Source organism: Ambystoma mexicanum, chromosome 7q, assembly GCF_040938575.1.
Source record: "Ambystoma mexicanum isolate Mex_15411 chromosome 7q, UKY_AmexF1_1, whole genome shotgun sequence".
NCBI lineage: Eukaryota > Metazoa > Chordata > Amphibia > Caudata > Ambystomatidae > Ambystoma > Ambystoma mexicanum.
Window position 1 is genome coordinate 791,985,645 of NC_090941.1, and position 21,834 is coordinate 792,007,478.

At 43.0% G+C, this 21,834-nt stretch overlaps 1 protein-coding gene across 1 annotated transcript in view; it reads left to right on the top strand.

Annotated features, from left to right (window-relative positions):
* Positions 1-21,834, top strand: part of LOC138527745 (collagenase 3-like) — a 123,132-nt gene that overhangs the window by 56,582 nt on the left and 44,716 nt on the right. The window contains exons 5-6 of the mRNA XM_069639032.1: positions 10,187-10,342; positions 19,453-19,570. Coding sequence (XP_069495133.1) covers positions 10,187-10,342; positions 19,453-19,570 — 274 coding nt within the window. The remainder of the gene's footprint in view (positions 1-10,186; positions 10,343-19,452; positions 19,571-21,834) is intronic.

Genomic DNA, 21,834 nt, shown 5'->3' on the forward strand with positions numbered 1-21,834 from the left:
GGGCCTCATTACGAGATTGGTGGTATTCATGGCGCTATTTGCGCCATGACTGCCACCAATAACGTGTCCGGCACCGGTCTCGTTCAATGGGGACTTACCGGTGTAGTCCGACCTTTGCGGGACCGGTAAGTCCCCATTGAAAAAGCCATTCTCCATTCCCATTTGAGTCCCCATAGGGCTCAATGGGAATGGGGAAGGTGCTAATAACTGTACCACAAATTGCAGTACCGTTATTAGCTCTGAAGTCCCTTAACGGGTCCCGTCCATAGCGCCTGTTCAGACCAGGCGTTAAAGGAGGGACCCGCTAAGGGAACTCGTAGTAGGGCGGTAAGGGATTACCGGCACCGGTCTCCTTACAGGTCCCCGGTATCCCTTACCGCCCTACTCGTAATGAGGCTCATCGTATCTAGCCTCCATGAAGTGGATTGCTACCGGGGATTTGAGGTTTTTCCTTCTAATATTACACTTGTGTTCGGTCCATCGGACCTTGGCTTTACGAGTTGTCGTTCCTATGTAATAGTACCGACATGGGCATCTCAGTGCATACACCACATTCATTGAGTCACATGTGTATGAGTGTCTCAGTTTGATTTTTTTGCCTGAATATGAATGTGTGATTGTGTTTACTTTAATGACAATGATAGTTGCAGCATGGTTGTGTTTCTGAGTGGCGCTCATTGGATCTTAAAGGTAGCGCCAAGTCCGCCCTGACTAATGTATTTCGGAGGGCTAGGCTGTTCCTAAAAGTTCAGTAATTCAGGGAAAAGTCTTTGTAAGATTGGATCTATTTGCATAATTTCAATTGCAAATGTAACTTTCATTTGTTTGTTTTTGAACAGTGCTTGCACTTCATTGGGAGTCAGCGTTTGGATGTTTTAATTGTAGTCTTGTAGATTTGAGAGGTTATAAAACCTGTGATTGGTGTAATGACAATCACTCACCCTTGAGCAAAGACTCTGCGGCCACTGACCATTTATAGTAATGTGCCCCATTGACCGCAAGGCTGAATGGATACAAACTAGATTGCATACTCATCATTTTACACCCTGTTTTTATAATTAGTCTATAAGTTATATTATAAGTGTAAACATGATCTGCCTCTTCATGATTATGCACACAGCACAGGAACTCTGAAATATACAATTGTGCAATGCTGGTTTTCATTCACTAGAAAAAAGCATAATTTGTTACAAAAGATGAATTCTCAATTGCAATGTAGTTTTCCATCTTATTAGTTATACAATCCGAAAATGCTGGGAACATAAATATGCACAGAGGTTCTGTTTGCTCCATGATTATCTACACACAACACAGCAGAAGCTGAATGGAAAGAAAACATTCCTTTTATGACAGTGTGCAGTTTCTTTTTTTGAAAGGCTTCAGAGAAATACTTTCTCTGTTTCAGAGGCTTTTCTCCATGGCTTGCAATTACATCCATGTAGATAAAAATCAAAATAAGTGTTCTGGTTTCTGTCAAGTAACCTGACCTCTGCCCTGCCCTCTGCTCTAAACTTGTGTATAAATGTACACAGGAAAATAATAAAGCTGCCATATTTACAAGATTTTCATGCTTAAAAAGACCTGGCACAAGCCTTATCTGGTGGCCTGCTCAGCTTACACAACACAAAGAGTGAAGTCACTCAATCCTCTCAGGTGAACCCTGCTCACAATTTAGACAAAACCCATAAGTTCCCATTCACAATTCATTCCCGGGGGGGGGGGGGGGGGTAAGTGAGTCCAACAAAATCAATCCATGTTATCTCCCTTTGAAGTAGTTTCCTCTGATGGTCACCCCCTCTATTTGACTTGTTCCAGTATCACATATTTTGATTGCCCAACATTGGGCCTCATTACGAGATTGGTGGTATTCATGGCGCTATTTGCGCCATGACTGCCACCAATAACGTGTCCGGCACCGGTCTCGTTCAATGGGGACTTACCGGTGTAGTCCGACCTTTGCGGGACCGGTAAGTCCCCATTGAAAAAGCCATTCCCCATTCCCATTTGAGTCCCCATAGGGCTCAATGGGAATGGGGAAGGCGCTAATAACTGTACCACAAATTGCAGTACCGTTATTAGCTCTGAAGTCCCTTAACGGGTCCCGTCCATAACGCCTGTTCAGACCAGGCGTTAAAGGAGGGACCCGCTAAGGGAACTCGTAGTAGGGCGGTAAGGGATTACCGGCACCGTTCTCCTTACCGGTGCCCGGTATCCCTTACCGCCCTACTCGTAATGAGGCTCATCGTATCTAGCCTCCATGAAGTGGATTGCTACCGGGGATTTGAGGTTTTTCCTTCTAATATTACACTTGTGTTCGGTCCATCGGACCTTGGCTTTACGCGTTGTCGTTCCTATGTAATAGTACCGACATGGGCATCTCAGTGCATACACCACATTCATTGAGTCACATGTGTATGAGTGTCTCAGTTTGATTTTTTTGCCTGAATATGAATGTGTGATTTTGTTTACTTTAATGACAATGATAGTTGCAGCATGGTTGTGTTTCTGAGTGGCGCTCATTGGATCTTAAAGGTAGCGCCAAGTCCGCCCTGACTAATGTATTTCGCAGGGCTAGGCTGTTCCTAAAGTTAAAGGTCAGTAATTCAGGGAAAAGTCTTTGTAAGATTGGATCTATTTGCATAATTTCCCAGTGTTGTTTAATGACCTTCTTGATCCTAGCGCTCTATGTTGAGTGTGTTGTTACATGTACCAAAGGTGGACTAGTGTTGGGTGGTTTGGATGTGATCAGACACTCTCTTGATATGTTCTCCACTTTCTCTGATATCCCGTTAATCGTATCCTTATTGTATTTCTTCTCCAAGATTTTATCCTGTTGTTCTTGCGCATGTGTCTTGTACTCCTTGTATTGGATATATTACAACAATATCTCAGGAAATGGCTCAGTGGTACACTGTCAATTGTCCATTTGGGATGAAGTCACTACTAAAAGACTATTTTTGTCTGTGGGCTTGGTAAAGATCCTGGTGTTGGGTGTATCATTCTCATGATATATCTCGACATCGAGAAAGTGAATCTTGGTCTCACTGTACTGTGTTGTAAACCGTATTCGTTGATGCATCTGGTTCATCATTGCGATGAAATTATCCAATTTGCTGACTGGTTCGGTCCAGATGCCAAAGACATCATCAATATATTGCACAAACAGGGAAATATGTTGCATCCGTCTTGCCAAATTTAGAACATGTTCTGTTTCTAGGTAGAGCATATAGATGTTTGCATAGCCGGACACCATAGCCACTCCCATGCTAGTACCTGACTCTTGTGGGTAATATCTTTCCTCAAACTTAAAGAAGCTATTCATCAACACCAATCTCAGGAGAGGAATGGACAAAGATCCTGTCAGCAGCACAGGAATCAGACATTAGTAACAGCCACTCCATGGCCTCCTGTCCTGCTTCATGTACTATGTTAGTGTACAGAGATGTGACGTCTTCCATGGTGAAAAGGACGTCACGTCCCCGCACAAATTGTGTCTAGACAAAAAAATGAGTGGTATCCTTGATGTAAGTTGAACTGTCCTGTATAAGCAGCTGAATAGCCTTACCCAGACACTTAGCCAGTGGTTCCAGTAGACTGTCAATAACTGCAATGATAGGGCATCCTAGTGGACTAACAAAACTCTTGTGTATGTTGGGTAACATATAGAAGACTGGCATTACTGGGTGTGTGGTTTCCAAAAACATTCTTGATTGCACTGAGATTATGGGCCTCGTTACAAGTGAGGCGGTAAGGGGTTAACAGCGCCGGTAAAGGTGCCAGCGCCATTAACCCCGTACTGCCTCATTACGAGGTCCCCTCGCAGGACCCGCTCTGGACATCTGGTCAGACCAGACATCCTTTGCAGGTCCCACGAGGGGACCAGCATGCTAACAACGGGCCCGTTAATGACGGTTGTTAGCATGCTCCCCATTCCCATTGAGCCCTATGGGGGCTCAAATGGGAATGGAGATGGTCCGGATCTGGGTTCCCTGAATGGGGAAAGACCGGGCCCTCCAAAGTCAGAATGGCCCGGTATTTCCCCATTCAGGGACCACGGACCCGGACCTGAGTTTGGAGGCAGCCATGCCCCTATTAAGGGCATGGCTGCCTCCAAACTCGTAATGAGGCCCTATATCTCTGTTTTCAGCCTCATCTAGGATTTCCTTGATGATTGTCCTCACCTTATTTTTCGAGTCATATGAAATTTCCTGATACGTCTCCCCGTCATTCAATTGTCTCTCAACTTCCTTTAGATAGTCTATCTTGTTCATCAGCACAAGTGCCCGACCTTTATCTGCTGGTCAGACCTGTATCTGACCTTTATCTGCTGGTTTGAAGTGCCCAGTCCTTTAAGTACCTGTCTCTCTCTATACGTGAAATTTCCATGTTTCTTAGGTTGAACAGGTATCTTTTTACATCCCTCCAGTACCTGTTTCTCAAAGGCTGTCAAGATCGTGTTTTGTACTGGTGGGCAGTAGGTACTCTTTGGTGGCATTTCCAGGAATTCAGGGCCACTCTGTTCTTCTAGAGAGTCATAAAATACATTTAGTTTTAGTTTCCTCATCAATTTAAAGAAGTTGATTTTCTGATGAAGGAGAGTGCTGCTGTGTTGTGGCACGAATGATAGCCCTTTCCATAAAATGCTCAGTTCAAATCTGGACTGCTGGTATTTTAAAATATTTACTAGGTCCTTTTTATTATTGTCGTCTTTCTTTGTGGATTTTCTAAAAAAGAAACCTGATTAGTGGCCGTTGAACACGATGCCGTGGTTGATATATCTGCCTCCAACACAGGAGTTATCTCTAACTCTAACTCTGTCCTGGATGCATCTGAAGATGTTGTTCCTACGTTCGGTGCCCTGGGTTTAGGTACACTTGGCTGGGGATGCTTTGGAGCTCTTTGTTGGTAGTACTCCTGCCAACTATAGACAATGGGCCTCATTTTGAGTCTGGCAGTAACCGTGCTGGTGGTAATGTTGGGTTGCTGCCGGGCCCGTAATATTTTACCAGCGCCTTTACTTCCCGGTGCCACCGGCTCATTACGAGTCCGGTGGCCCGGGAAGTCAGGCGCTGGCAAATTCTAAGTCCACATTCTCATGGTCACACCTGTCAGGCAGATCGGTCACGGCAGGCAGACTCGTAGTCTGCCGATCCAGAAATAAGGGTGCCAGTGAGCTTTCCGGCACCCTTCTTTCCGGACTGGCAAACTTGCAATGAAGCCCAATGTCTAGTTTGTAGTCTTGTGTGTGTCTCCTGAATTTCCTTATTATTTTAGTTTTTAATTCTTGTTTGTATTTGTAACATTTTTGGTTTGTCTCTTCTAGGATGAGATGAATTTGTTCTTGGGAAAGATTACCACTCAAAGTCAATTTTGTGCTGTTGATCTCTTCGTTCAAAGTACTAATAATGTGTGCAAGTTCCTCTATCGTTAATAATATTAGATCCAAAGAGCATTTGTTCAGGATCTGTCATCAACGTTTTACAAAGGTGGGATTATCCTTGCTTAGGGTTGGTTCTAATGAGACCCTCAGACCGCAAGGTATTCTTTGTGCCTTATGATATTGTGCTAGTGCGGTTGCGTGTCATTTGAGATTAATCTCTACATATTGCCTATTCAAGCTGTTTTATTAAGGCCTCAAGTTTATCAGATGATACTAATTCTTCACCAGTTAATTTGATTAATCCAAGAACTCTATGAGCAGTTTTGTCGTTGAACATGTCAGGACTGATCTAGATTTCCTAACAGATTTCCCATTACTGAGGCCGGTTTTATTGTGGCATGCTTTGTGGTCAAGAAATGGAGGGACTCTAACTAGGCTGCTAATCAGGAAACTGTTGTAGCTGGGGAACTGTCACAAAATAGAATGGCTGTTTTGTATTAAAATATAATTTGGGATGATGGGGTTGGTTGATTGTTTTGACTACCCAGCAAATGTTGCTGGTGTTTAGTTCCTCAAAGCTTCATTTTGGTCTGTCTGGGACAATATCAGGGAGGATGCTAATTTGTGTAAGGCTTCAGTTAGGATGTAACTCCATCTATGTCCTGTAGAGAGAGCAGCAGGGTACGATACCATGGTCTCGAACGCATACCACCCGACCCTTCTGACTAGGGCTCAGTTAAACGCTTTTCATTTAAATACAGTAACATGCAACTGGTCACGTCAGCTAAGCGTAGGTGATGGGAATTGCCTGTATGGTGAGAGGGAAACATTGCTGCACTTTGTATTGTTCTGCCCTATGTATAAGGACACTCAGAAACATTTTTTATTAAATGTCCTCAGATAGTGCGGCCCACAGCATTGGAGACTGGCATTTATGTTATTGCTGTTGCTGCCTGAACCTGGGGTTGCTGTTGCTTGTATTTTGAAAGCTTCCTCGTATCGAAGATCTAAATGAATGGTTTTGTAGGACTGTATTCTGTGTGAAATATACTGTGTGTCTATTGTTTTTTTCTCCTTTGTCATCATTATAAATGAATGGGGACTGATGTTATTAACTGTTTTGCTAATCTCATTTACTGCATGGGTTGTTTATCTTGCTGCCTCACACTGGGGTATTCTGATTTTATCTTGTGATGTTTTATGGATTCCATGTAACCCAACATAAGCAATTGATTGTCCAGTTTATCCATACTACGTCCCTTCCAGCTTATCCATCTTATCCAGAATAGGGTTGTGAGACATATCATTGGTCTCAGGCCCAGGCACCACATTTCTCCAGCCATAAAATCACTCCAGTGGCTCCCGGTTGCTGCTAGGCTCAAATTTAAATCCCTCTGCATCATCCATACGGCTGTTTGGGGCCAGGGACCACACTTCCTACAACTTGCTCTCACCAAATACTCTCCCTACAGATTTTTAAACCCCTCCGGCACCAACACTCTGCTGCAATTGACATCAGGAATAGTGAGGTTGTTAGATCAAAACCTCCACCCAGACACTCACCTCTCCTATCACTATGCTCATTATCTACTCTACACCAACACACAATAGAGCACAGCTACACCCCTCTATCAATTTCGGCCTAGCTACTCACATACCAACATTACTTCATGAACACCTCAACATTCTGATAAAACGCAGCTATACCCCACTTAAACCGGCCTAGCTGCATACATATGCGTCCTACACAGGCCTAACGCAGCCAGAACCCAGTCTTGGTGTTCAACCTCCAGACTGCACACATTCAACTGATATCAAATACCACCACACCTGATGCTAGGATGCAGCTACCATTAGGCATTCGCATCAGCTGCGCATATAATCGGTGCTCCTGAAGCAACCTTTGACACCTACTCTCTCAACTGTCCTGGACGACGGTCCCCGAGGGCGTTCAACCCTCCAGCGCTTTGATGTCATACCAATGATATATAGAGCACTATATAAATGCCAAATAACATAGCATAACATAACATAACTTTGTGAAGCCATGTTAAGTCTACTCATTGGAACCTCCCATAGAGATTGGATGATCAGTCAGCGTTTTTAATATAAGGAAGTTGACTATCTTTTGTCCTTCAACTTGGTGACAACTGTGATGACACAGAGAACCTTGGTGGCACCCTTCAGTGAAAACAGAGAGAAAGCCAGAGCATTGGATCCATTCCTAATTAGACGTTCAACATATTGACAAAATCTGAGAGTCATAGAGCCTTTACCAATGTTTGTTCAGAGGCTGCATGATAAAGGAAGTCTTATTATTTTTGCAGGTTTAGTTTCATAAATAAATTGAGCCATTTGAGTAATTTTCAAGATTGTTTGTGATGGATGTTTGATTCATTTTTGCATGCTTATTTCTTTACATATGCTCTCAATGTGTGATATTCCCTCGTTAGAGCACACCTGGCCAGTGCTTTAAATGGAAAAAAAGAAATGCAGATACTCACCAGTCTATGCATTAAGTGGGCCAGGGCTCAGGCACGAAAGGCTCTTAAAATTGTTCTTATAACAGGGACAGTCGAAGTTTATTGACCCATATATATTAATCTTACACTGTGTCTTGCTCCATTTTCATAGTTTTCCATTTGTGTTACTTTCTATGTGTGTCACCGTCTTCGGATCTCATTTCTATTTGTGTCTATTTCCATTTGTCTCTCTCCCCACACTCCCACTCAACTCATGTTCTCACAACCTTTTTAACTCTCTGTGTAAGTCTGTATTTATTTCTCAACCTGGGCTTTGAGAGCATGACATGCCGAAATATCTCAGTGATTCCAACCAACATTTTATTATTATCGTTTACTGGTGGTCATTAACTTTAAGTTTGACTATGTCAATCAAATGCAACCATCTCTCAAAGACCCTCATCAATCACAGACTAATTTTGGCCAGTTTTGACAACGGTGTTGTGGTGTAAAAAAGTTGTCAGGCTTTAGAACTTCCAATATTTACAGGTAAGGTGTAAGTGTGATTACATTATTTGACCTGGATCGCACAATTTGGTTAAGCAATGAGGCTGGTGTTCTTTCACACAAACGTCCGGTTTGTTTTTATGTATGGAGTTAAGAAAATTTGAATTTGGATATAAAATCAACTTTCTTTGTTGCATACATTATAGAGATAAACAATAAGAAGGGTGAGTTTTATTTTTACTTTCACATTTTCAGACACATTTTTGGTAGGTGACTGTGGTGTGTTGGTTTTCAGTCTGAAACGAACCATCACAATTCCAATTAGAAAGGGCCCTACTAATAACAAAAACATGTTTAAACAAATTATTGCCCAGGTTTTCTTAGGGTGTTGCCCATGCAGTGTGTCCCAAACAAATCAATCCGTACTCCACATGAAAACTCTCAAGGGACACCATGGGTAACAGTTAAAGCACAATTAGTGAAATGGAGTTCCAGGCCTGGTCTGCTGCCAGCTATGGAGCATCATGTGTGGGTCTTCGTTTGTTATGTAGGTGGCCTATGAAGGAGACATTATCGACACTGCAGACGGGAGAGAGAGGAAGAGGGCTCTGCTTTCCCAAGCAAAGTCTGCAGGAGCTTAGCTCTTCAATGAGGTACAGTTAAAGGAAATGCTTTCATTTGCATCTCACACCATAGTTTAGTATTGATACTCTCCTTCAAGCTTGGAGAAGGGCAGGTACTCATCTTGTCAAAAAATAAGAAGTGCCGCTACTGCAGGCCGGATAGGACCGGCCCATTCAAAGCACAGCACCTGGCCCTCTGAAAGATTAGCAACTTGTTTCAGAATTAGGTAATAGCTAGCATTCTGTTGTGACATCTCTTGTTTGGAAAGTAACAACTGTTTTACGATATATTTGCATAGTGTCCCTTTTGGTTCATCAGTTTAGGGTCATTATCAGACATTCCAGAACGGACAACATTCTGGAGTGATTGTAAGTGACCTCATGAAGGCAAAAAGGCTAGGCCCTGTGCCATCTTCTGATAGGCCAGCAGTATTTTGTCGTACTTGGAGGTATCAGAAGGACAACAGTTTTCTGACATTTACCTAAAGGGCCAGCGGTCTATATGATTATCCAGGGACACTAGAAGGACTGGCATTCTTCTAGGGTCACATTGAAAGATCCTAAATGGTCAATCCTTCAGATCTCATATTCAAGGACATTGGTGATAGGGCATGGGGAGGGACAGCATAATGAGGTTATTTTTAGGGGCACCAGACAGAGCAGAGAGGTGATATGTAAGGACACTGGAGCAAGTTCTGCGCTTTGAGAACATTAACAGGGGTACTAAATGAGCTAGCAGTCTAGGGGGATATTGGGGTCCACCGGAAAAGTAAACAGTACATTGTATTTTTCAGGCCTCCAGGAAGCACCAAGCTCTAAGAGAGATTTTACTGTGGGTGGATAAGCACGGGTGAAATAATTGTACTTTCAGAAGACACCAGACTAAAACAGATTATTTGATTCTGTTCGGTGTTAGTTCATATCAGTGGAAAGACTGTTGCATTGGAACCAGACAGTAGGACAGTGGGTTCAAGCTTCCTCTCATCCTGAAATATAATTTGTTCTTTCTGGTTTTGTCGACGGACTGCATTCTTAAATCTAGTTGTTTCTCAATAATAAGCAACAAATATGCATCTAGTGTCTACTGTAATTAACTGTAAGTATTACTGTCCCACAGACATTCATTACATGGAGCTAGAAACCCTGCCAGGATTTTACTATTCAGTGTCGTGAATGACTCCACCTAAGTTGGCTTTTTCTTTTCTCCATTGCAGAGTACAACCTGTTTGCTGTTGCAGCCCATGAGTTTGGTCATGTCTTGGGACTGGATCACTCCAACAACCCAGAAGCCCTCATGTATCCCATCTACTTATTTACTGGAGATTTCTCCCTTTCTCTGGATGATGTGGAAGGCATTCAAGCTCTCTATGGTATCTGTTGTGAACATAAGTATTATTGTGGACATTGGGTTGACTACAAGTGTTTGTCATAAAAGCATACTTCTTAACTAGGGGACTCTCGTATCATTCAATAACACTGCAAGGCAGGCCCCATGAGTATCACGTGATGATGTAGATGTTTCATCCTTGTATTGTTGATGCTGAGCACTTGCATTCTAAACTGCCAATAGTATAGTGAGATCTGTGAAACACAGAGGAAGGGGTATGTGGCATGCTTTTACTTTTCCACTAAGGTCCTTAGGATGTCCACTTGTTGATCTTCGATGATCCCTCCAGCTACTAATGCAGCTCACATTCTGACTCAAAAAGATGTAGGCACACAACACCCATGCTGTGAAAGCAGGTGATTTGCCATGTTTTTTGGTAATAGCTGTTATTGCACAAAAGCTCTTGTTCTACACAGATCATCACTACATGGTGTCGATTTTTCACAGGCAAAATAGTAACAGTGTACCAAATGGTATGTTTTTATAGTTTGACTAGATTAACCGGCTTTGCCCGGGATGTCATTTCTCAGATTTGTGTTCATATTCCACCAAAATAGATGAACAAATATTGCCTTTTTCCACAAAGCAAAAACACAATACATGTTAATTTCACTAATAAATTGAAAACCAAATTTTCATTTCTCTCTGATTTAAATTCTCACATGAATATCATATTTGTATGCCTATTAACAGTGGTGGCCATTTTCGCTGCTAAACATACACTGCAAATAATCAAAGTAAGCATACAAATATGATATTCATGTGAGAATTTATATCAGAGGTAAATAAAAATTTGGTGTTCAATTAAATTGTGAAATTAACATGTATCGAGTTTATTGCAAAACAAATCAATGAAAAGAAAGACACACAAACTGGCTTCGAAAAGAAATTGAAAAGAAAACGCAAGACCAGTTTCGCACAGACAGCACGATGATGAGCACTTTCTACAAATGACAAAATGTAATGCCAAAAAATGAATTATCTCGGGAACGGGATGACCAATTGAGCTAGAAATAGTTGCATTAACTCGGCAATGAAATAAAGAATATTCCTTGGAAAATTCATGATGCCAGACCTCAACGTTCATGAGGAGTTACATCCCCAAGTTATATCCCAAGATCAACACCATATACAAACCCTCAAACAAGCACAACTTTGTTTTATATATATAGATTAGTAAACCTGAGTATTTAATCTATTAAGGTGCTAGAGCCCACACCAAGAGGTTCCAATGTGTGGTAGGTGACCGTTGCACAAGTTAGTGGCCCTAAAACAAAGATGAGTGCCTCTAATGTGGGTGAAGGTTTACTTTGCACAAAATGGAGCCCAGAGGCAAGGGCTCTAACACTATTAGAGCGTGTTCGGAGGTGGGGGAGCAGCCTTAGCTCAGACTTCCTGTGATACACCTTACCTCTGTCTACTTGATCAGTGCCAAGTGTGCTAGATCACAAAGGGAGGCTTGGAATGCATCCTTTGCAGGTAGTTAGAGCCTTAATTCCAATCTTGCTGACTGGCTAGAGAGCTAGATGCACTGGGAATAGCTAAGGAGAACCTTAGAATGGAGGCTTCTACTGTGGTTAGAGTCTGGATTCCACACGTTCTGTATGTCTAAATATTGGAAAACATGATGTAAGTCTATCATCTATACTTTTGTGTTTATGCACTTACCAGCATCCTGTGATATTATCACTGTGAAAACATTGAGGGTGACTTAATATTTTTTTAAAAGGCACTATCCAACACTTTCTCTAAATATTCTAGGACTGGAGTTTAATTATATAATTGCACCAGCCCTAAAATATGTTGGGGAGGATGTTAAGTGCCTTAAAGAAATATCGAGTCACCCTTGATGTTTTCAACAGTGATAATATCACTGGTAACCCACTTACCACAACACAAAACTCCAGTGTTGCAACTGGTACACCTAAACGTGAGCTTGCAGCCTTTTCCATAGTTGGCCACCCACCACTCCCACTTACACTGCAGTCCATTACATTATTTGTGGTTCTGTTGTGCACTGAGAAAGGTGTGTGACTAAGCTGAGAGGCAAACAGAATTATAAAGGGTTGTTATTGATGCTGTAGGAAACATCTCAAACCCCATCAGTGGGACACAGACACCAATAACCAAATACTGTATGAAAACATAATTGAGTACTCAATTCATCCTTGAAAGTATTCCTTTGGGCTTGTCTTTAGTTCAGGAAACTCTGGCTTTTTGTTAGTCAAACTACAAATAAAGTGATAAAGTGCCCCAATGTGGTAATTGCGCATTTGTTTAGGTGTCTGATGGAAAAATAATTTAAGCCTAGTGGAGAGCTGCATGCTGAGAATACCTCAGCCATGTGTGCAGCGTGAGCAAACTGCCACCTGCCATGCATTGAATGCTACCTATTGGTTGTGAAGTTGTGCTGACAGAAAGCAAGCAGGAGGAAGGATAGCTGCTTCAGAGCCCTTGAGGAGAACAGCTGATAGGACTCAGAACTATGTCCAGAGCCATGCAGCAGCACCTGCTCCTAAATGTGTACTCAAGTAAAGTGTCTTAAATCCAGCTGACAGCCTCTCAGCAACCAAGCACCCCTATGAACTCTGGTCAGGCCAGAATAACAGACAATCAATGATAGTCGGTTAACATAGCAGCCCATCCACTCGCGAGTATCAGCATCATAGAAAGACAAGAAGTACATCATGCTTGTGGCCCCTTGTGGAAGTGGCACAGTCTCTTCTGTGTCTAGGTTGTCTTCTTATGTGTGCTTTCCTTCCTCACACACAGGCCAGTAATTCAACAACCTAGATGCATTTGAAGATTGATATGGCAAAGTATTCGGCCAAAGTTGACTATCTTAGGTTTGGTTGATAACAATCTTGATAACTATTTTGAAAATTGTGTTGGTTCATCCCTAGTTACAAGAGGTTTTAATAAGTCAAGAATTCTCAGGACTCAAGGTTCAAACCTTATCTTTTATCTTATACTTTTGTGAACTAGCTTGATAAAGGAACCACCACTTTGTGTTGTGAAATATACAAAGATCAAGCAATTTGTGAAGAGCACAACTCAACTGGTTATACACTTTTAGGATTTAACATATGAAGACAGTTTGAAAAATAGCAGCCTGAAAGGCATGATAGCACTGCATAAATACCCAAGGGGAGCAAGCAATAAGAATGCAAAAACATATTTGAGCTAAAGAACATATTGCTTAACAGCAAGGAAAGGTACATTCAGAAAGGTATTTGGAAGCATTTTAGAGAATCAGAAATGATTGGAAAATAATTATCTGAACTTGTGTGCATATACTGCTTGCAGTTCAATAGTACTGTTTGCCACAGTCATCACTATTACTCCGTGCATTTGTCTTCATTTTAACAACCTCAGAAGGACCAATGGCTGAGTTGCTTTCGCAAGGCTTTGAGCTTGTAGCTTGCAAGACCAACTTCACAGTGTCATGTTCTTAACTTACTGAGTTCTCTAGCCAGGCCAGATCCCAGGCACCAGAAACTTGCCAAAGAACCTTTATTAGTACTCGACAGGGAGAGTGTGGCATTCTCTCAACCAATGAGGACTCTCAGGATGGGGGAATTACCAGAGGGTAATCCCCTGCTCCGAGCCCCCTCATGGCTGGAGGCCGTCATCGAGGTAAGTGGTCCCCCTTTGCCTTCCCACATCCACAGAATTCCCTCATCACCGCCCACCCCCACTTACCTTCTTTTCTGTCCATTTCAGGAGCAGACATACTGGGAACACTTTTGTCCCCAGCGCGTCTGCTCCCGATTTCCAACAGGCCGTCATGGAAATGAAGAAGTGATTACATGTAGTCCCTTCTTCCTTTCCGTAGCACCATGTCTTTTCTTTACCTTTTCCCTATTTTTTGAATGGCTGCCATGGAAAGGAGATGGAAAGGGAGATGGGACTGTGTGTAGTCCCTTCTCACTTTCCATGGTGGCCATTTTGTTTGTTTACTTGTTTGTATTATTGTCAATGCCATCCAAGGCTGCCATTTCTTTCTCCATTCTTCCTGCGAAACCAGCGTTTCGCAAAGAAGAAAGAAGCTTTTAGTACCCCTGTCCAATGGATCAGGGTACTAATAGCAATAATCCCCTCGCCGGGGGGGCATTACCGAGTCAGGTAATGCCCTGGGGCCTTCATTAAAGCCTTCGCAATGCTCGGCCCTGTAACTATGTGCCCCGGGGCATTACCGGCTCGGGGATTGTTGCTTCAATGCTACACAGGTTCAGTATTAAGGAACAAGAACACTTTTTTTTGGCACAACTGCATGCATATTTCCCAAATTCCTGGAAATACACACTTTTGTTAATCTTGCCAAAAGATATGGCAAAAGAGTACGTTTTTGGGATTGTTTCAGAAATCTTAGATTGAAATGTCCAAAGTTCACAGTATTTCCTAAACTCTAGGGTAATATTCCTGAAATGATCTAAATAAATATATGAGTGCAATTGCATCTATTGAAAGGTCCAAACATGTTTCACAAGATCACACATTTTAGCATTGGCTCTTTGGGTCACACTTGCACAATGTTGGTGCCAACATAGTGCTCTATATAGATTCACATGGATACACAAAGATGTACTATTCTTTAGCGCAATTTCTGGTTCCGTTTTATTTTAGCTCTGCTGTCAAAGAGTGGCAGGCGAGACGCATGTCATCACTGCTCTCTTCGTGTTCCCAGATCCTCGGGTTATTCTTTGCAGAAGAGCCTTGAACTGGCCACGGGAGTGAGGGAACTATTATGCTGTTTTCCTCTCTCTCTGCCAGTTCTGAGGAGTACAACATTTCTGTTTATTGCACCCCGACCCGGCTCCCACTCCTCTTCATGCCTTAACATTTCTCAATATCTGTTAAATGGTCCGATTAGTTTCACAGCAATGCATGCCAAATGGTGTGTGTACCAGGGCGAGTGATGGCAGTGTCAGCGATATGGTGTGAGTACCTAGACAGATGATACCAAATCCTCACAAATGGTATGCGTGCTAAAATATATTATGACAATAGCTGTCAAATATTGTGAGCACCTGTGCACTTGATGGCAAAATCTGGCATGTGGTGTGAACACTTGGAAATGTGATGTGAAACCCAGAAAAACTGTGTTAGTTGATGAGCACATGATGGCAGAACCCAGCATAGGTTTTGAGTAACTGGAGTATTTGTGTCTTGCTTGGTTTATGGTCCGATTACTTGTGCATATGCCAGTGCCACAAGGTGTTTAATATAGCTTCAGGGATGTGATCGATATGGCTTTGCAGTGCTGTTTTCTGGACTGAATTTGCTAATAGTTAGCCAACGATGTGAGTAATCGGGCCAAAGATAGCATAATTGTCAAACGTTATGAGCACAACAATATTCAAGGCACAACACTGGCATATGTTGCGTATACCTGGCATTTCTGGCAATACCTACCAAATAAATGAGGTTTTTAGTATATTATACCAATAGAACAAAACCTTGGTATATGATGGCAATTCTTTGCAAATAATGACATCACCTGGACGTATATTCACAAAGCTTAGTAACACAGAATACATTTTCACTATGCAAAGACCCCAAATATTGCTTTGGCAAAGCTTATTTCTTTCGGGGCTGCAAAGATGATACTGTGAACTAATGAAATATGCATTCTCCCAAGGACTACAACTCCATATTACTGAAAAGAAAGCCAGTGTTCACCTGGAAACACAATCTTCATTGTGGTCAGTTCCTGCACGTCCACATTCGAAAACTTTCATGTGAAGGACCCTTTGCAGGTCCCAAACTCAGTAACACTAAGCAACCTCTAGAATATCCCCAGTATGCACGTGTCCCCAAGAGTGACAGGGAATTAACATGTCTTTTAATAGATTTCACATGACTGTGTTACATCTTCTTGAATGCTTTCTATCCCCTAACCGGAATAAAGCCCACATTCAATGAATACTTAAGTAGCCATTGTAGTCAGTAGTGGAACACACATTTTGGGGGCCTCGCTGCAAGCTATGCTGAAGGGGCATCCCCCTTACCACTGCCAAGCTCCTCAAAAAATCATGTGGCACTTCACACTCCTGACCAGTCTGTACCACCATGCGGTTACAATGTTCGGTAAGTCATAAACAGTGCACAGGACCATTTCCTAATTCATTTTCATGTCTTTCCCCACAGAATGTGGCAGTATAAAAAAACATGTTCATGTTCGCTGTCCCCATACATTTCCATGCTGGCTGCACCCCCAATATGTGCCAATATTCCCATATAATGCTCAAGTTTGCTTTGTGTGTAATACCAGTAATGATACTATAAGAATACATATCCAAACTGGCTCTGCCAATATATGGCACTACCCCGATGTACGAATTTACCTCTCTTGGCATTACCATTAAAAATGCCATACCAAAATAAGAAAACATGTCCAAACGGTGTACAACGTAGGCCATCCTAGACATGTAAGTTCACTTGTGCTTGCTTTATCATAGATGCTCAGTAAACAAATGTAATGCCACAATAAGAAATAACTAGTCTGCTGCACCAAAATGACAGTCCAGCCAAGTAATAACACATATCATGCTTGCTTGCTTTATCACAGATGCCATGTACAAAATGTCAAGCCATAGTCTGGAATGGAAAGATTGGCTGCACCAAAATACCAGTCTAGCCACATAATAACACACATTAAGAAGGCTTCATCCAAAAATGGCAGTAAAATCATGCCATGCAACGTAAAGAAATGTCAACATTGCTGCAGTGCTCCCGGGCCCCCTAGTAACTTGCATGCAGACATAATCACATTCAAATCCATTCACCCATCATTCACTCACCCTTACACTTTCTGTCACATTCACTCAAATGCACCTAGAACATTTACACTGCATTCTCCAAATATGCAACCACAATCACATTCGTACCCATTCACTCACCTGGCATTCACCCATACACCTCCCATAGTCACTCACACTGCATTCACCACATTGGCACCCACCCCCACCCAGAATATTCACAGTCAAATTCATACACATTCCCCTATCACTCATCCATACACCTTTTACATTTACTCACACAGCAATCTATAGAGAGGCACCCACCTAGAACATTCACGCACACACATAATCACATTCATACCCATTCACACACCCATACACCTCTCACATCCACTTACACTGCATTCCCCACACATGGACCCACCGACCCTGAACATCCACAGTCACGTTAATACCCATTCACACACCTATTATTCATCCATGCACCTTTCACACTAACTCACATTGTATTCTACACACAGCCACCCACCCAGAACATTCACAGATACATTATATTCATACTCATTGACTCACCCATACGTCTTCGCTCACATCTACTTACATTGCATTCTCCACACATGCACCCACTGACCCAGAACATTCACAGTCATATTCATACAGATTCACTGACCTGTCACTCGCTCATACAACCTTTCTCATAGTAACTCACAGCCTAAAAGCCAGCCTTAAATCTGTGAATATCTCTAGAGGTTCTGCAGGTGAAAAACTGGTTAAAGTATGTAAGCTTAGGCAAAGCTATAGGAACTGGCTATACACTCCCAGGTGCACTTTGGCACAATGAGACAGTGCAAACATGCTAACTGCTTTGTTAAAAAAGAGTTTGAGTAACTTTTGGTCTCTTATATGATCTCTCATATGGTCCTTGAATCATACACAGGCCTCTATGCAGACAAATCCTATTGTAGCCGAAACCTGGGAAGTGTGTTTTACCGAACTATAAAAGACTCCCATTGCCCTTGATACTATGGCTGTTGGTGATGAAACTTGGATTTTACCATTTGAAGTGGAGACAATAAGGTCACTTTTTAGTAAAATCACTAGGTCTAGAGCTTCAGGTCCCAACGGCTTGAGCAACGTGATCTTTAGACAAACCCCGGGCACATGGGCAGCTATCCTATATACAGCATTCCAAGATGTAATTATAAAAAGGAAAACATCTGACTCTTGTAAACTATCATACCTAATGCCAATATGTAAGAAAGGAGACAAGGAGAGCCCCAAGAGCTACCGGCCGATTGTGTTGATAGACGCAGTTAGCAAGTTATTTGCGGCGCTGGTACCCAAAGAGCTGGAAGCCGGGGATAAACAGACTGAGTGCTTGTCCAGATTGCAAACAGGCTTCAGAAAGGGACAACGCCCCACCTTAAATGGCTTACTTGTTCAAGCATTGGCCCACTCTGCGAATCATTGCCAGGATAGGTCTCTATACATCGCTAGTATAGACCTAGCCACTGTCTTTTGATACAGTAAACCATGGAAACATTGTGGAAAAGTGTGGCCTACAGGCGGGACTGTAATATATCTTGACACAGGAAATCAGCTGAAAATCAGGTTGGACATGCAGGGGGAGATCAGTGCTGAGAATGGATTGTGCCAGGGTTGTGCGCTGGCCCCCTGCTTGATCAACCTCCATGTGCCACATATGGGGCTGGCCCCGTCTAAAGTGGCCTTTGGTGTGTCTAAGTTGTCTTGGCTAGCCAATGGCGACGACGTTTTATTGTTGGACTGTGCCCAAAGTGGGCTCCAGCCTCTAGTGATTTATTTCGTCGGATACTCAACTGACAATGATCTGAAGCTTAATGTAACAAAAGCGAAAGGGATTGAGTTTAGGAAAAAAAAGATTTAAAAAAGGTAGTTTCACATGGAGCGCTGGAGGTAAGGTGGTGGAAGAAACACATGGTTTAACATATTTGGGCTTATATTTGCAGTCTCAGCCGACAAAAGAAGCTGTCTTGATCAATCTGGCATCAAAGGCAAAAAACTTTGTGCAGCAAATTAAACCCAAATTAAACCCTACTTCCTGTCTGACGTGCCCAGCGAGTACCTCGTTGCCAGCTGCAGTCAGCCCCAGCCCAGTCCTCACCCTGACTTAAAATCAGGATAAGGTCTGGACCCCATGGACATGGGTTATCGGGGTTCCCTTGTACTGTGGAAGTACCAAGGGTCAGTGGTTCTAGTGGTTATAGTGTTACACCTTTTTGTGACTTTGCAAGCAATGTTTTAGCAGTCACACGCCTGTAGGCCTACTTCAGAGGTGAAGATTCATTCTTTATGTTGTGTTCTTTTGCAGGCTCGAGGAATCCAAGTGCTAGCCCCACACCCCCGATACTTTCATCCAGGTGTGAACCTGCTCTGCCAATTGACGCCATCACAGATTTCCGTGGAGGAAAACTCATCTTTAAAGACAGGTAAGAGATGCCTAACTGCATGGCTATCATCACGTCAGTTCTGACCTAACTCCATGACATCTTATCACATGGAGTGTCTGCCACCATTGCCGAGTTCTAGTCTCAGATGCAGTCTCACGTGCATGCGCCTCACGGAAAGGACACACATTGCGACAAAATGACTTCTGTCCCGCAGGAGAACAATAATAATAATTTTCCATTTATATAGCGCTACGCAGGGGCCCCGACTTCAGGTTTTCCCAGGGGCGGGGCAGGGGGCGGGGGGGGTGGCTGGCACCAAAAGTCCCAATGAAAGTATAGGGACTTTTATGCAGATGGCCATTCCCGTGGGGTGCCCGAGCCCCAAAGCACCCGCGTACTCGGCACCCCTGGTGCTATGGACCCTCATGCATCTGAACGCTGTTTATTAGCCAGTGTGTGGTGCTCATTTATCGACCTCGGAAGGTTGAAAGGATGAGTTTGGCCCTGCCGGGATTCTATTCTGCCTTAGTAGGCTCTGCACAGAGGTCAAAGCGAGCGCTCTAGTCGCTGTGCTATCGAACTGGCTGTGTAGTGGCAACGGTGTGTAGTGGCTATTAAGCGCCTACTCAACCCTCAAATTGCTACAAAACAAGAGTGATCCCAATCATGGGCAGGTTACAGAAACTTTGCACCTTTCCCGGCATTAAGCTTGTTATAAAAGAACAATTATTATTAGAAAACCTTTGAAAGTACAATTTTGCATGATATAAGCCCTAGCGCAAACATTATCCTAGGGCAAAAAATGTTCACTTTCAATGCATTTTGGCACCAGGCCAAAGTGTGCCCTATAGAATAGTAATACCATGCAACTTTGCACTTGCACCAGTGCAATGTTTCTATAATCTGGCCCCATAAACGTAAAACAGGCACAGTGAAGAGATATACGCCCTTTGCCTTTTGTGGTAACGTGGGTCAAGGCAAGGCTGTGCTTTCAAGAGGGGCGTGAATGTGATTTAGTAGCAACCCAAACATCAAAGCATAACATTCCAAACAAAGGGAATGTCCAATCAAGGTTCTATAGACTTATATATACTTTAATAAAGCACACCATTTGAAGAAATAACTAAATAGAAAAATACTACACAAACCTAAACCTGAGGAAATAACACAGAATATGAACAGATAGAAAATGTAGCACTCTGTGTAGTGAATCCGGGGTGAAAGGCAAGTAAAAACCACAGTGATTGTGAAAAGGATATGTTCTGGCTTTCAAAAAGGGATTAAGGTGTAATTCCCGATCTCTACGGCTAAAAGCTGGAGCAGGGGATAGATATTAGTTAATGATACCTTTCTATGGTTCTTGGCGTCGAACCAGGCTTCTTAATGCTGTGGATCTGATCAAGCCAAGTTTGGGTGCAGTGGATCATGTAAACCCAAGCAGGGAGGAGGCGTCGAGGTGGTCCAAAATGGTAGCTCAAACCAGTTCAAGTGCAGCATTTGCGCGATGCACGTCGGATGGCTACTGAGGCTCGGTTTGAAGATCTGGCCCGGTTCAAGTATAGGGACACTGTTGGTTGAGGTCAGCGTGTGACACGCCAGTGGTTTGACAGAAGGTACAGTGATGGCTCGAAGCTGGGAACCTGATGATCCGAGGTGCAGTTTGATAAGATGGCAACTCCATAATGATCTAGTTCAAGTCATTTGGTAACCCCTGGATCGGGTTGATGAATGACGCAATGTTTCCAGTGGTTCAAGACGAGGTCCTGCAATGAGCGGTTGGTTCGAGCCAAGCAGAGGACATGCTTAGCTAGGGATGCAATGGCATCGAACTGAAGGTCACTGCGATTCAAAGAGATATTCAACAAAGTGTATACCTTGAGGGCCTCCAGGGTAAATTCAACAGCCAATGTGGCAGCTAATATGCTGTTGACTGGATGCACAGCTCAATTTAGATGGTTCAGTGCAGTGTTTGACGGTCGTGGCTCGATGAGTTCCCCCAGTGTCTGGTTAACTGTTGAAGAAGATCGGCAGTAGTGATGCTGGTGGTTCGAAAAGTGGTTCTAACAGTGAAGGTGCAGCAATGGCTTCTAGTTTCACGTGAGGTATGGTGCGGCAGCTACCTGGTTCAACGGGTATACCACAGTGGTTCACAGATCAGGTGATTGCCGAAAGCAGCACAAGAGGGTTCTGTTTTTTCGATTGGGTCGAACAAGCTCAAATCATGGATCGCATCAGTTTGACGATGAAAACAGAGGGATTGTGGTTGTCTTGACTTTAAAGTTGCTGTGATTACCAATTCAGGG